Below are 16,975 nucleotides of genomic sequence, written 5' to 3' on the forward strand. Positions count from 1 at the left end.
AATGCAATTCATATCATGTATGACGCAATACCAGCTTCAGATTGCATCATTCATTGTTTTGCCTAAAAAGCAAGTACTGTCCAAACCCAGTCATAGATTTATTCATAGATCCAGTCAAAGATGTATTTTAGTCATTTCTGGTTTAAATTGAGATCCCTTCCCTTTATAACTCACTTATCCTCCGCCATTCCCAAGTCAAGGGTCGTATATACTGACCCAATAGCATATCTTGAAAACTAGAGCCAATCAACAATTTTAAGCATCATTTTCGTTCTCAGTGACCCAGAATTAGTAAAGTTTGACTACATTTATTTCAGAAGCATTTTGGCTGTAGAGCAGTGTTATTGGACAAATTTATGACACTGGAAGAGATTCCCTTACTTGGTTTCCATGGTTTACAGAGAACCACTAGCAAGAAGCAGGTAACATTAAGCTGTCTGTGTTAACAGAGTATGATAACCCTGATTGTAAGTGTAGAGAGCAGCCAAGTCATAACTACATATAACAGGTCACACCCCAGAATATCATTTCACCCCGATACACAAAGGTACTTAAGCACATGCCTAACTTTAAGTATGTGAGTAGTCCCACTGACTTCCAGAAATGGCCTAATACCTGATGCTTCAATGGAATAAATGTAGTTTCCACTGTAACGTTAGGTTTGTTGGGGTTTTTTTAAGTATAAAACAAAATAGAAATTGATATTTTTCTCTTAGCTCATTCTTTATCCACCTATTCTTTAAATTACTCTGCTCTTGGCCCGTGCTGTTTCAATTAATCATTTTGTCACAAGTGCCATTAGCAGGATGAAAATTAAAGTAGTTTCGTAGGCTTTTTTCAGATCACAAAGAAGAGTTAAGATACAAATAGTCATTTCTGTTTTGCTTTATTGTATTGTTTATATTTTCTTTCTAAACTTTATAGTGAAAACTACACTTCATCCTCTGAAGCATCAGGTATTGGGTGAATCCTTGAAGCAAAATATATACAGGGCTCAATGAACCTTGATTTATTTTATAATTGTAATTCTTGCAGTCCTAGATTACAGCACATCATTAGCTTGTATTAAAATTTCTGCTCTCCAAACACTCAGATGAAAGAATCTGGGGGAGGGGGAGACTAATTTTTCTTTCTTTTTCTGACATTACAAATGGTTGTAACTAGTGGTGGGTAACTTTAGATCAATTTGTAGCCAGGCAGTTTGGATAATCACTCGAAGGTATAGAAACTGACCAGAATCCAGGGAGGCTTCCATATTCTACCTCCCTCCGGTGTCCTTCAAAATATACCCCTAGGTCCCAGATCATCCTATCTTTTTGTGAGGTCCCCAGTAGAAGGATTTGTTGGTGCCCTGGACATTAGAATTGACAGCCTTTTCATCCCCTATAGAGTGCAGGGCTTGGGGGGGAAACTCGCTGTGTCTGACTTCCCACCAGCAGTGGGGTTTGAGGGATTCCTCCAGCCCAGCTACTCTCTCCTCCTCCTTTTATACAACAGAACCCAATAACCCCTCCACTAGGCTGTGGTGACCTCATCTTTTAAAACTGTAAATGCGCTAGGGGGTTTCCTCACAATTTCCACAATAGACTGCTACATACTTGTTAATCTGAGAGATCACAAGCATCCTTTTCCCTCATTTCCTGCCCGTGAGAGTTGCTCAAAGGAGGCTGGAGACCTAGTGCAGGGCCTGGATTTAAAGGCACACTACATTGGTGTGTAAATTACATGAAAACCCAGAGTTCCTTTTCATTGAAGAAGGTTGAGCTAAATGGGGCCAGGTGGAGGGGTCTAATATGGTTTATACATAGGTGAAATGACTTAAAGTATTCTCACTCTCATCCATTTTACAGAAATGCAATACATGCATTCAAATCACAGTGTCTGTTTGGGACCATTACTACAAGGGCTGTCAATTAATCACAGTTAACTCACGCAATTAACTCAAAACAAATTAACTTGATTTAAAAAATTAATCGTGATTAATCGCAGTTTTAATCGCACAGTTAAACAATAATAGAATATCATTTATTTAAATATTTGTGGATGTTTGCTACATTTTCAAATATATTGATTTCCTTTACAACACAGAATACAAAAGGTAAAGTGCTCACTTTATATTATTATTTTTATTACAAATATTTGCACTGTAAAAAAGATAAACAAAAGAGGTATGAGGTGAATTGAAAAATACTTTCTTTTGTTTATCTTTTTTACAGTGCAAATATTTGTAATCGAAATAATATAAAGTGAGCACTGTACATTTTGTATTCTGTGTTGTAATGGAAATCAATATATTTGAAAATGTAGAAAACATCTAAAATATTTAAATAAATGGTATTCTATTATTGTTTAACAGAGCAATTAAAACTGCAATTAATCGTGATTAATTTTTTAATCTCACGATTAATCACAATTAATTTTTTTAATCGTTTGACAGCCCTACTATAAGGGTTTAGTGATCATGAAAGTTATTATATTTTGTCATCATATCATATCCTTTTGTCGTTGTTCAACTATTGTTTGTTATAAATAGCAAAAATATATTCTGGGGCATGCAGTATTTATAATAATTTTTTAAACTTCTATAGTGCCTTCCATGCTTGTTCCAACCAAGGATCTTGAAGCATTTTACAAACATTTACTGATGTAGTTCCACAGCAACCCTCTGATGTAGATATTACTATCCCTATATTACAAATGGGGAAACTGAGTAATAGAAAAGATAAGTGACATGCCCATGGTCACACACACAGTTTCTGGTGGAGATGGTAATAGAACCCAGATCTTCTCTCTTCCAGATGTGTGCTTTAACTGTAAACTAGCCTTCCTCTATTCATATTTAATTTCTGAACTGACATCAGATAGTAGTTAGTTTGTTCATGTGAATGAATACTTTTGATTGGTCAGTGCTTTAGTTAAGACTGTAGAAACAGAATATAAGTTCTGGGAATCTGTTTAAAAGCCATCCAGAAGATCTAAGAGACAGGGCACTTAAGTGTTTTCTAAAAATGACCATTCCTTCATTGAGAAGGGTAGGAAAAGTTCTCCTGCTCACAGTGGAATACCACTAGAACAGCATACTAAAATATATGCCCAGTCACCCACAACAGCCAGTGCCTTACAGAAAGGCCTACAGTTCCTGCTCCAGCAAGCAATTGTTATGAAGAATTTTGTTTCTATCAATAAGCATTTCCTTCTTCTGCTGCTGTGGTAATCTGTTCTTTTTAAGTTTCCTAAATAAGACATCCTGGAAGTGGGCCCAGTGCTTTCATTCTAAGGGGGATCAACAAGTTTGTTTTGTCAATGCAGTCTCAGGCACCTTCACGTCTAGGACGCCATGTATTGTACATGTCTGCAGTGTGAGGTAGCCATGTTGGTCCCATGATATGAGAGAGATAAGGAGGGTGAGGTAATATCTTTTACTGGACCAACTTTTGTTGGTGAAAGAGACACGCTTTCAAGCTCCATGGAACTGAAGAGCTCTGTGGAAAGATATCTGTGAAAGATATTGCCTCACTCACCTTGTCTCCCTCATGTATAATATATGAAATAGACAAATGCAGACCTTCCATTTGTCTTACATTATCAGAACAGGAGACATCCCGTGTCTGCTAATTGATTGAAATGTTTTAGTTTTATTGCAAATACAGTAGACTGGACTTAATGCATTTCACATATAGTAGTTAGTGGAAATAATTGAAAATGGACATAAAAGGAGACAGAATTCAATGTCTGCAGTGTAAGACTGGGCATTGAAATATAACAAGATTGGGGGCAGTGTCATTCTTTTATGTGTCTTTTATTAACTGTGAAAAGCACTAGAGGAACCCAAGAAGTACAAATGCCACTGACGAGTCCAGTATAATTGCATCATGGTCTCTCCTATTAATGTGAATAGAATGTCAAGTTCACAATAATTAACTTTTATAGTATTTTTGAACTTCCAATTGTTGTAGCTATTGAATAAACCGTAACTTGTTCTGTGTAATGAAGTTGCCCTTGATTCAGGGATTAATTCAGCTTGGATTACATGGGCAGAAGCTGACTTGACTCATGGTACAGGACTCCCAGCAGTGGAAAGAGCACCTTATGGGGGACTGGGTGGTGTAAAGCACCTGTAACTCCAACTCTGCAGGAGGATCATAACAGAGAGGCCAGGGGAGGGTCTGATTCAGGATATTCCCCTTGCAGTTTCAGTGGTTGTGGTTCACATGGAGTCTCGATCATGTTTTAACTGCAGAGTCACTCAGCAGCAGTGCGAACGCTACCTCCCCTCCCCTCTGACACAGAGGCCTTCACTGGTGTAGAGGGCTGCAGATTGCCTCTCCTTTGCAGGAAGCGGTGAACTGAGCTTACTGTATATTGTAACTGGTTTGTATTTGTCTCCACATTTCCATTCACCTTATTTCTCAAGTGTATACAATTACATTTATAGTATAAAAATAATATTATTTATTTGTATTGTGGAAGCCTCAGCCCCATTGTGCTAGGTGCTGTAGAGACATAGACGGGATGACAGTCCCTGCCCTGAAGAGCTTACAGTCTTAAAGACAAGACAGTTGAGTGAGGGGTGAGAGGGGGAAGGAGAACAGCAATAATAATAGGATGTTTTCGTATAGACTAGGTGTATGCACGGATTGTAGAGGTAGCAGCAATAAGAGTAATAGCAGTTGGCTGCTTGCCTATCTAGCTGTTATCAGAGAGCAGATTTCTGTAGTCTGTAGTGACAGAGGTGAATTACAAGGAGGGACTTCAAGAGGATAATGTGGTGGCTTTTCAGATTGGATAGGGAGTTATTCTCACTCATTGGGGCAGAATGTATTAAAGTCTGAAAATGCCTGGGGGGATATTGGAGGAGTGGGTGACTGAGACTGGCATCGTTGGTAGGACAAAAGTGGGGATCATTGTCACTATTAGATGATAGTATGGACGGTTAGGGAAGGTCTTTGAAGATGAGGACAAGACGTTTCTGGTGGTGGAGAAGGAAAGCCAATGAAGGAACTTGAAAAGGAGATGACTTTGTCAGCAATGAGCTGGAAAGAGGATCTTGGCAGCCACAATTTTAATGAACTTAAGAGGTGTGGGGTGGGTAGTTGGGAGTAGCTGATGCTCACAGGAGGAAGCTGAAGTACTCAAAATGCAAGATGACCAGGGCTCGGAGAAGAGTTTTGACAGTGTGCACAGAAAGGAAATGCTAGAGAAAACGATTTCTCCAAGTTTATAATTATTCCATTGCAGTCTCCCTCAGGTTAATAACTCTCATGGGTCTGATCCTGGGTGAGGGGGAAAAAAGAGCTTCTCTTTAAATTAAGGTCTGTTGTCAAGTTAATATCTTGCAGACATACTGCAATGAGGCCCAAAGTTTTTGTCTTTCTGAAAAGAGTCTCACCAGAGACAGTTGATGTGGAACTGGTGGTATGTTTTCTAAAGGAAAAGTGGTTCTTGCCCTTGTATTCCAGCTCTCAATATAAAAGCCCTCTCAACTAGTTTTCCATTTCCCAGCTTAAAAGCAAATGTTTACAGGGTCTCCTGTCATACCACTTAACCTCTCTTCATCAGTTCTACAAAGACAACAACCCAGTGGATGACATTTATAACCTACTTTCCTATCACCCAAAAAATTGACAGTATTAACTTAGCTTTGCTTCCTCCAAAGAGGTGACAGCTCCTAACCTGGTTCTCTGTCTCCTGAGGCCGGCAGCCTTTAAACTGGTTTTCTATCACTGAAGGGAATGACGACCTTTAACCTGGAGGCAAAAGGCTATAGCCCTTAACCCACTACTCCATCTCTTTGGAGAGTGACTGATTTAACCTGTTCTTCAGGCCTTCAGGAATCATAGAATCATAGAATATTAGGGTTGGAAGAGACCTCAGGAAGTCATCTAGTCCAACCCCCCGTTCAAAGCAGGACCAACACCAACTAAGTCATCCCAGCCAAGGCTTTGTCAAGCCGGGCCTTAAAAACCTCTATGGATGGAGATTCCACCACCTCCCTAGGTAACCCATTCCAGTGCTTCACCACCCTCCTAGTGAAATAGTGTTTCCTAATATCCAGCCTAGACGTCCCCCACTGCAACTTGAGACCATTGCTTCTTGTTCTGTCATCTGCCACCATTGAGAACAGCCTAGCTCCATCCTCTTTGGAACCCCCCTTCAGGTAGTTGAAGGCTGCTATCAAATCCCCCCTCACTCTTCACTTCTGCAGACTAAATAAGCCCAGTTCCCTCAGCCTCTCCTCATAAGTCATGTGCCCCAGCCCCCTAAGAATTGCCTCCTCCTCTTAGTCATCTTTCACATCTTTTAAGGAAGTGCTCCCCCGAGAATCTACTTTTCTATATTTCATGGGGTGACAATCCTTAAAGTGATTTACTTAAATGTTTTAAAGAAGTCTCAGAAAACTGAGAGTACTGTTTTCTGGCATTGTTTTGATTTCTATCATTAGCAACAGAATACTTCTCACGTTGGAAGATGGCTGCCTCTCGGAGGCTAGGGGGAGATCCTCACTCCAGCCTCTGCCCTCTGTTCCCATCCTTCCTGCAGATGTGGGCCATTGTACTTTGTCTTAATTTGCACAGGATTCATACTGAATTCTGAAGAAAGGCCGTTGAGTCGTCAAATGTCAAAACAACAAAAAACACAAAATAAGAGGAAACAGATGTATGTGTACCCAAGAGGGATTTAAAGAGGAAAATCATGATTTTCACATATGCACTGCTGCCACCAGACTCATTCTTTCTTCTGTTAAAGATCAGTGGGGAAAAATCACCGACAGCTGTCACAAAGCCCATTGTCAGATGTTTCTCTGGACGCGAAATGAGCTTTATGGACCAGCTCCTCAGCTGGTGCAATTCAGTGTTGCTCCATTGAAGTTATTGGAGCCATGCCAGTTTACCCCAGGTGCAAGGCTTCTTGACTCTTGGGTTGGTAGGTGATTTTATGTATTATGCAAAATCTTTGTGAATTCTCAAAAAATGTCACATTAGGCTTGGGTTTGAGTAATGCTGTAGGATACTTAATGTGCCTTGTACACCATGAAAAGGAAATTAGGTTTAGTTTAGCAGCTTGTATGTGCAATCTTCTGGCTCTGGAAGACTTGTTTCCATACCAAACATCAGACCTTTTCCAGCTTCTTTCCTAAACTGGGTAAGAGACTGGGTGACTACAAAGTAAAGAACATGAAATTCTGCTCCAGCTCTAGATATCAGTGTTTCAAAGTGGAATATTCAGAGGAGTCTCCAATCTCTTTGTGAGATTATAATTATCCAGGACCACGTACACACAGGTACCACAGTCATTCGCCACCTTTATACACATTGCAATGGAAAATTAATTTAAGATTTTTGTCTACACAATCTCAGGTCTCTACTGTTTAGCTAAAGGAGAGCCCCAGCAACTCGGGCAGAATACACAAGCAGGCCTGATGCATTCCATCCAGTAAAGGATGGTGATCAAATACAAACAAGTCATTTCATCATACAGTGACAGTCCTAACAAACTTTTCAGACTCCAAGACCAGAATATGTTCCCTGTTCATTTGTTTCATGCCCTGAATAGTTAAATTCTGCTCATTAAACTAACATCCTCCATAAGGGTTCAGTTAATTTCCAATGTGAAACATTCATACAGCTTTATTGTAAAAAGCATTTTGAGATGAATCATCCAAAAGAACTTCAAGGTCACTATAAACTGAAGAAATTATGTTCAAAGCAGTCCTTGGGGTGCCTGTCCATCCTCGGTTCAGGGAGTTTTGAAGGTTGTGTTGGCAGGACAATGAAAGTCAATGGATTTCAGCTTGTGCACAGCTCCTCATTTGCCTTGATTTAAAGGTCCCAGTCTCAGTCCTTTATGGTGTATTTAGGCTTCCTTATAGGCCTCCAAGGGACCACAAGCTTCTTTATTCTTTTAAAAGTACACCTTGTTGGTGTAATTGAAGCTGTTTTGTTACTGTAATTCCTTCCTAATGCTACCATTCTAGTCAAGTGTTCTTTTTCCCTCCGGAGGCATCAGTTATTACGGGTTTTGAATAGGCCTCTATTCAGTATACATACTTTCACTCCCAATGCCAAAATCAGGTCACTGTTAGTAATTCTCTTTCTTTGTGAAATAAGATTTCAGCTTCCTTCTTTAAAACCCAACATATAGCACGTGTCCTTTCCACTCCTCAGCATATAAATAGGTATTTAAAGCAACTCTCCTTTCAAAGAAAAAACAAACAATCTGGCAGTTTTCCCCTTATTTTCTTATTAGCTTATTAAAATGTGAAATGTCTTAAATCAAGACAGAAGTTTATACAGTTTACACTACACATATTGAGCACGTGCTTATATACTAGGGAAGGAACAGGAATACAATAAGCAGTAGTGCCCTTTTACAAAATTTCTCTAATAAAAATCAAAATGTCATGAAAATCATTGGCAAAATTGTCATTGTAAGCCATAATCGTCCAGAGGAGGAAGTATGATGTACTGCCTCAGAATGAGCAATTCCATGTATCCATTTATATGGTCCTCATCACCATAGTATATGAGCATTTGACAATCAGTAATGGACTTTATCCTTATAATATCCCTGTGAGGAGGGAGGTACTATCCCAGGGGTAGGCAACCTATGGCACGCGTGCCGAAGGCGGCACGCTAGCTGATTTTCAGTGGCACTCACACTGCCCGGTCCTGGCCACCAGTCCGGGGGGCTCTGCATTTTAATTGAATTTTAAATGAAGCTTCTTAAACATTTTAAAAACCTTATTTACTTTACATACAACAATAGTTTAGTTATATATTATAGACTTAGAGAAAGAGACCTTAAACGTTAAAATGTATTATTGGCACACAAAACCTTAAATTAGATTGAATAAATGAAGACTCGGCACACCACTTCTGAAAGGTTGCCAACCCCTGTACTATCCCTATGTTATGATGGGGAACTGAGGCACAGGTCAGATTAAGTGGCTTGCTTGACTGAGAAGTCAGGTCTCTTGAGTCCCAGTGCAGTGCCCTGTCCCTAGACCATCCTTCCTATCCTTTAAAGGCATTGTGCCCTAGGTCAGTGCAGTCTCTGGCGTGTTGGGAGTATAGCTGTGACTCACAAATTGAAGGGCAGCCTTCATTCCCCTGGTATAGGATTACCTCTGTTTGCTGCTTAGGAGAAGTAGAGAACGCAGACCCACCATCACGCTTCCTGCTCTCTTTGGGAAGGCTAGTGCTGCTGTAAATACTAAACTGGGATAGTCCATGTGCTCCCTGGATGCAAGGGCTGGTATCATGCCCAGGTAATAGTGAGAGGAGAAGGCTCCTTGTGGCCTCTTCTCTTCTTCCCATTTGTGCATTCAGGAGAGCCAGACGCAATCTAGCCCCATATGTAGTTTTCAGAATGGCTGTAAAGAAATCCAGTGTTTCTCAAACAAACTTAAGGCACTCTATTATATAATAGATTATTCTTTACTAAGGTTATTTATTGCACAATATTCAACACTTGTATTTGGTATAAGTTTCCCATGTGAAATCCTAGATATTTGTACTTGTGTGTAGTAATGACTCTGCTATCTGCCCCGGACACTTGTACTTTTCCTGAGACACCACAGCTGGGACATCTGGCACTAAAAATATGTTTTCAGCATCATTTTATAATTGGGGAGTATGACATTTGGGGTTCACCAGGGCAGTAAGTAGTTCAACCAAAGTCTGTCTTGTAACCCACCGTGTCTTTTGACTGTGCAGCTTTGATTCAGAGCTCTGACCCCAACAGCCTGCCAGCAGCCCACAAGCCTCACCCTGGCTTTGCCCAATTTGGATACTCCTTGCATTCTGACCTTAGGACCCTTTCAGTCCCAAATTTGCCCAAAATCGTCATCCTGCAGTCCCTCTCCCTGGATCCTCACTGAAAAAGTATTAGGTTCATGTCCCTCTACAGAGACAATATAACATTCCAACCTGTCAGCTTACTAGAAGTACACAACTGAACTTACCCAGCGCTGATGATTTATAACAAAAGTAGTACACATTTATTAACAAAAGAGCATGGACTAAGTGATCCCAAGTAAAAGAGATAAAGGTGAAGACGGCTACAGGCAAATAAAAGTGAAAACGCCCATCTAAAAGTCTAAAACTTAGCCTAGTTTTTGTTCAGGATGGTTTCTTTCATCCATAATCTTCTTTCCAGCTTTTGACTGGCCAGGACTCTTCACAGAAAACAAATTGCTTGGTTTCTTTGTCTCCTTAAAGTGAAATAACTTAGGGGTTTGCTCCCTCTCTCTTTATAGTTCAGTGATCCATTGAAATTTATTCTTCTGAAGAGCACCCAGATAAAGTTCATTAGTTCAAGCTCAATAAAGGAGACATGAGGTATGGAAGATGACACTCCATCCTGGTTCTTCCCCCACTGGTGGTTGCTACTATGCTAATTCTCTCTCCGGCTGCAACCTCCACACAGACCATAGACTTTGGGCCACACCTGATTTGAGATGTTTCCTTTGTCTGGAGAAAACCTGTTATGTCCTCCTGACATGCCTGGTCTGTAGACTTTTTATTCACAGACTCTAAAGCATAATATTAGTGAGTGTCCATAATTTCACATAGAGCATTATTACATATATTTCACAACTATATTATTAACCACAATGTTATTAGTTTTCAAATGATGCCCCACAAGGCATATGTTGTACAAAAATCCTTCAGTAGTGTGTGAATACAAGAGTGGCACGGGTCACAGAGAGGATACCACAGCAACTCCCCAGGATAATCCTTGACACATCCATCAATTATCTCACAACACCTACTATTAAGCTATGGCACTGAACTGGCTGTGGGATGAATTATGTTATTAACAGAAGGCTGTGGTTTTGCTTTATGACTTAGCTTGCAAGTGGAAGAGAGTGACACTCGTTTGTGATGGATCGATTGATGAGTAGCCAGCCTGTCCTCTATCCTGTAAATCAGTTGTTGATGTGATAGGAGTAAAATGACTATGTAATATACTGTAAGCAGCTCCTATGATCCAAAAGCCCCCCCCCAAAAAAAAGAATCCTGCAAAATCAGTGCAATCCATATTTCTCGGAGTTAGGCATGACTTACCTAACTGTGTTTATGTAGCTTACAACTTTAATATATTTAGACTTCTTTCCTTTATTTATTAGGGATGTTTTCCTCATAAGAATGCACACGATGCTGCAGACTGAGACTGTCCAAAGGCAGCTACAATTTACTCATCCCATGATTTGCATATTTTGATTGTTAATATAAAATGAAAGGTATAATGTGGATGGGGAGACATATTGTATGGTATTGAGTGAGATTATTAAAACTTTTCTATGGTTGTCCAAGAGAATCTCAGTGACTTAGTTCTCCATTCTACTGTAGAATTTCTTCCCAAGACAAATGCCACACTGTGTTTGTGTGTTTTCTCATAGGAGGTCGAGCTGTGTCGTGTTAGCAGTCAAGAGAAGCTGGGGCTGACTGTCTGCTACAGAACAGATGATGAGGAAGACACAGGAATCTATGTCAGTGAGGTAAAGTTGTGGTGGGGGGGGACTCAATGGAAAAATAGAAACAAGTGTTCTGAGACCTGACTGCAGTAATACTGGCTGTCAGCCAGCACTTGTCACTTTCAATTAGGAGAGAAAATTATGTTGCCCAAGTAATATAATTATTACCAGCTTATTTGTTTAATGTGATGCTATAAATACAACATCATAATTAGGAAAAGTGCAAAATCGGAGCATTCTCTGAAATTTGAGTGAAATCCCACGAATATGTGGAAAGTCAGCAAAAGTTCTGATTTCCACACTTCTGTGTTCTCCCATTACTGCAGTCATGTTAACAATAACAATGGCTAATTTATTTTTACAATGATCACATATGTTCAAGGAAGAGGGGAACAGCATAAAACAATCTGTGAGATAAATCTTTCAGAAAATCTAGTCTGTCCTAGCACTCGTCTTTGTTTTACAAGCTAACAAACAGAAGGCCTGATCCTGACACCTTGAGGTGTTGAACAATCTCAACTGCCATCTGCTTCAAGGGGAAGTGGGGGGAAGGATAGCTCAGTGGTTTGAGCATTGGCCTGCTAAACCCAGGGTTGTGAATTCAATCCTTGAGGGGGCCATTTAGGGATCTGGGGCAAAAAATTGGTCCTGCTAGTGAAGGCAGGGGACTTGACTCAATGACCTTTCAAGGTCCCTTCCAGCTCTATGAGATAGGTATATCTCCATATATATTATAAGTGAGAGTATTCAGCACCCTCTAAGAGGTATTTAGCACCTTGCAATATCAGTCTTAGAAAGACTTTCAGGTGCATTAATTTAATGTTAGTCTCCAATAATTTTAAAGAGAGCAGTTTTTCTAGATGAGAAGACAAACATTTTATGAGTCCAAGCTGGGGGTTGATTGTCGTGAGTGAATTTGATACACAATTTGTCACCTTCAGGTGACATAGCACAAAAATCTGAATGCCAGAAGTGGAGTGAGTTTAGCAGAAAGAATTGTCCTGCATTGCCATAAAGTGAATCACATACAAATGGGAATGGAAAAAGATTGTTCTGTAACTGCCAACAACACTGTCAAAGTATGTGAAAACCACAGCCTTAGATAAAAAATTAGGGATTAGTATAAAACTTGCTAAGAATAACTCTTCCCACAGGTATATAAGCACTACTATTAATATCTGTTTGGCCTTGTGAGGGGAAAAAAGGTAAAGGGATCTTATACCTTTATAGCTAAAATATGTTGCTTTTTCCAAATGGAGGGTATTGCTCTGCTTGGAATATCTCAGCCCTTTCTTCAAAGGAAGTTTAATTCTATTAGAGACACAAGGTGGGTGAATTAATATCTTTTATTGGACCAACTTCTATTGGTGAGAGAGAGAGAAGCTTTCAAGCTTACACTGAGGTCTTCTTCAGGTCAGAAGAGCTCTGTGTAAGCTCAAAAGCTTGTCTTTCTCTCACCAATAGAAGTTAGACCAATAAAAGATACCTCTCCTACCTTGTTTCTCTAATATCCTGGCACCGACACAGCTACAACAACACTGCGTATTGTGACAGACCCAGACCAGTGCGGTACAGGAGTCTGGTAGAGGGCAAATATACTGGTCACTGGATGAGTAGTTTTCTGTTCCCTGAGTGACCAGAGCAGGGGCTGCACTAGAGTAATCAGGAACCTGCTAGAACCAGTTAAGGCAGGCAGGCTAATTAGGACACCTGGAGCCAATTAAGAAGAAGCTGCTAGAATCAATTAAGGCAGGCTAATCAGGGCACCTGGGTTTTAAAAGGAGCTCACGTCAGTTTGTGGTGTGAGTGTGAGGAGCTGGGAGCAAGAGGTGCAAGGAGCTGAGAGGGAGAGGGTATGCTGCTGGAGGACTGAGGAGCACAAGTGTTATCAGACACCAGGAGGAAGGTCCTGTGGTGAGAATAAGGAAGGTGTTTGGAGGAGGCCATGGGGAAGTAGCCCAGGGAGTTGTAGCTGTCATGCAGCTGTTACAGGAGGCACTATAGACAGCTGCAGTCCACAGGGCCCTGGGCTGGAACCCGGAGTAGAGGGCGGGCCTGGGTTCCCCCCAAACCTCCCAATTGACCTGGACTGTGGGTTCTTCCAGAGGGGAAGGTCTCTGGGCTGTTCCCCAACCCACATGGTGAATCTCTGAGGCAAGAAAATCCGCCAATAAGCTCAGGACCCACCAAGATAGAGGAGGAACTTTGTCACAGTATATTTAATTGTATTGTCTTTCATACTTGATTAAACTCTTCAGACTCATTTTTTGTCTGCAATGCACAATAAGAAAATAATATCTAACATCTGTACAAGATGTAACCTGCAAACCAAATGCAATGCTCAAAATGTTTAGGTTGAAAAATTGCGCTTGGCATGACAAGGTAAAATAAATGGTTTAAGATAACCATCAAGTGAAAGGTGATAGATAGTATTGCACCTATGAAGAGCAGGTCATTGCTCAAGGATGAGCTATTGTGACTCTGATAAACTGTTAATGGAGCCCTAAATAGCTATTTATGCTAAGCTAACTTTAAATTAAGCAACTTAAATCAGACCCGGTGTAGAGGATCCATGAATGATCTCTATACTGTAGATCTTTCTTTGTTTTTCTTGTAATTCTTTGGGAACTGAAAAATCCACAGCTTGATAGCTGATACAATCATTTAAAAATAAATGTTTTCAGAAAAGGAGATTATACCATCTCCTTAAGCAGACATAGACCTGCTGTGTGGAGATATCAACCACTCATTAGCAAGACTTTAAAATCACCTCAGCCCAAAGTGAATTTCCAGAGCCTAAGAATTCTGTCATTAATACTCTGCTCTATGACAGCTGAAGGTTAGTGCTTGACAGTCATGTGGAAAAATATTGTTCTGAAAATCATACACCAGCTCAACCCTCTCTGTATTTAGATTTGTTTTATAACAAGGTTCTGTGATTATTCGCAGAACTGCTATGTTCATCTGACTGAATAAAGATTTAAACTGTCTTTCCACAATGTAAACAATGGCATTTTTACAAATTCTACAAATTGAGTTGTTTGAAGTTAAGACCTTTTCATGCTCAGTTTTTGAATACCGTCCTATGCAGGTTGATCCAAACAGCATTGCTGCCAGAGATGGCCGGATCCGAGAAGGAGACCGCATTCTGCAAGTATGTGTCTATAAACTCTTTTTTTCCCCTGAGCTCCTTCCTGAAAAACAGTACAGTGCAGTCCTCACTGTGGATTGTTGATGAGAGATGATAATTCTCTTTGTTGTTCTGATGCATGGAAAAAACTATGTCTGTCTCTTTCTTAAGACAATAGCTGGGATTTAGAGTACCGGTATTGAAAAAAATGAGAATGACAAACTTGCTCTGCCTGATGGCCCCATATCCTATGTCTTTTTTGCCATATTTATGAGAAATCTAATTTTTTCTCTTGTTCATCTCAATGTCATTTTCTAAATAGGGCTGCTGCAATCATAAATATGGGTGAGATTGCTGATTATTCTTTGATAGCATACATTTGGGTAAAACTTAGAGCAGTGGTCCCCAAACTTTTTACCTCATGCCCCCGCTTACCTCTGTCTCAGTTCTCTCTCCCCCTCCCCACTCCCACCCCGGAGCTGGGAGCAGGGCCACGGCTCCCGGGGGAAAGGTGGATAGGGGTAAGGGTGCCGAGGCTGGGACCACAGCTGGGGTCAGGGGCAGGGCCGGGAGTGGAGCCTTGGCCGCAGCCAGGGCCCTGGGTGTGGGGCCGGCAGCCAGGATGCCAGCAGCCAGGCCCAGGAGCAGAGGTGGGTTGCGCTCCCTCCCATAGAGGCTGGCCCAGGCCCCAGCTGCACCCTCCCCACTCCCTCGAACATTCCTCTGCACCCCCCAGGGCAGTGTTTTTTGAAGTATTGGGTTGTGACCCATTGGGTCACAGAATGTCAGGCACTGGGTCACATTCCGAATTCAAATTATAACGATCATTGCTGCGCAGCAGCTCTAAAGGGCCACGCAGCAAGGACCTGGAGAGGAGAGAGGTATGGGGTGAGTTGGGACGGGAGCAAGTTGGGGCTTGCAGGGCTGCTGCGGGCCTCTCCCCCGGCCCTGGAGCTCGCTGCTGCCAACAGGGAGAGAGGGACCCTTCCACCAGAGCTCCGTGCAGAGGGAGAGAGAGGCCCTTCCCCTGGAGCTCCATGCTTCCTGCCCGTGCGGGGAGTTAGCTGCTGCTGGCGGGGGGAGAGGGCTGGGGAAAGTCCTCTGGCCCCAGCCCTAGGGCAGCCTGCCTGCACCCCAAACTCCTGATCCCCAGCCCCACCCCAGAACCTGCGCCACCAGAGCCCTCACCCCCACCACATCCCAACCCTCTGCCCCACCCCTGAGCCCCCTCTTGCACCCTGAACCCCTCATCCCCAGCTCCACCCTAGAGCCCTCACCCCCCAGACAAAGCGCTCACCCCTGCACCCCACCCTCTGCCCTACCTCCCACACTCCTTGCCATAGGCTTACTAAGGCCAGTGTCTAGTGTTAGTTATGTAAAGTGGGATAAGCAAGAATGTATTTTATGAAAACTCTAGTCAAAAGATATAATTATGTTGGGTCACAGGCATCAACAATTTTCATTCTTTTTGCCCCATAGTTTGGGGACCTCTGACTTAGAGTAATATTGAGCATGGATCAGAAGCTTTTGAGATTGTGATTCTAAAGGCCATTCCTTAATGTTCTGGAGGGGGGGCTTACCTGATGTCTATTCTTTTCTCTCTCCACCACTTATAACTGAACCTTTCTGATTTCGCTGGTGATCCACCATTCAGCCAATTACAGTAACTCCTCATTTAACATTGTTGCACTTAATGTTGTTTCAATGTTACGTCCCTGTTCAATTAGGGAACATGCTCATTTAAAGTTGTGCAATGCTCCTTTATAACGTCGTTTGGCTGCCTGCTTGTAAGATTCTGTGGAAGAGAATCGACTTTACAAAGGAGCATTGCACAAGTTCCACTTCTCCGCCTCCTCCCCCTCCCTCCCAGCGCTTCCTCCCCCCACCCCCCGTTTGGCGGCACTTAGGACTTTCTGAGAGGGAGGGGGAGGAGTGGAGACGCAGCGCTTCCCCGCTCCTGCCCCTCACTCCCAGAAAGTCCTAAGCGCGAAGTGCTCGGAGGAAGGGGGAGGAGCAGAAAAGCCCTGCGTCTCCACTCCTCCCCCTCCCTCCCAGAAAATCCTAAACGCTGCTAAACAGCTGTTTGGTGGCATTTAGGACTTTCTGGGAGGGAGGGGCAGGACCGGGGAAGCACCGTGTCTCCAAATTTCCTTGGAACCGAATCTAACCCTCCGCATTTACATTAAATCTTATGGGACAATTAGATTCGTTTAACATTGTTTCACTTAAAGTTGCATTTTTCAGGAACATAACTACAACGTTAAGTGAGGAGTTACTGTACTCTTTTTATTCTTCGTTTCTGATGATCCAGGGGTTTCTACATGGCGCCACAGTCCACACTACAGGGATGTAAATTATAGAGCTCA

At 41.9% G+C, this 16,975-nt stretch overlaps 1 protein-coding gene across 3 annotated transcripts in view; it reads left to right on the forward strand.

Moving 5' to 3' along the window:
- Nucleotides 1-16,975, forward strand: part of PDZRN4 (PDZ domain containing ring finger 4) — a 375,414-nt gene that overhangs the window by 340,848 nt on the left and 17,591 nt on the right. For all 3 annotated transcript variants that reach the window (XM_065415687.1, XM_065415695.1, XM_065415705.1), the window contains 2 exons: nucleotides 11,405-11,503; nucleotides 14,571-14,633. In XM_065415687.1, coding sequence (XP_065271759.1) covers nucleotides 11,405-11,503; nucleotides 14,571-14,633 — 162 coding nt within the window. The remainder of the gene's footprint in view (nucleotides 1-11,404; nucleotides 11,504-14,570; nucleotides 14,634-16,975) is intronic.

The sequence above is a fragment of the Emys orbicularis genome, chromosome 1 (assembly GCF_028017835.1).
Source record: "Emys orbicularis isolate rEmyOrb1 chromosome 1, rEmyOrb1.hap1, whole genome shotgun sequence".
Classification (NCBI taxonomy): domain Eukaryota; kingdom Metazoa; phylum Chordata; order Testudines; family Emydidae; genus Emys; species Emys orbicularis.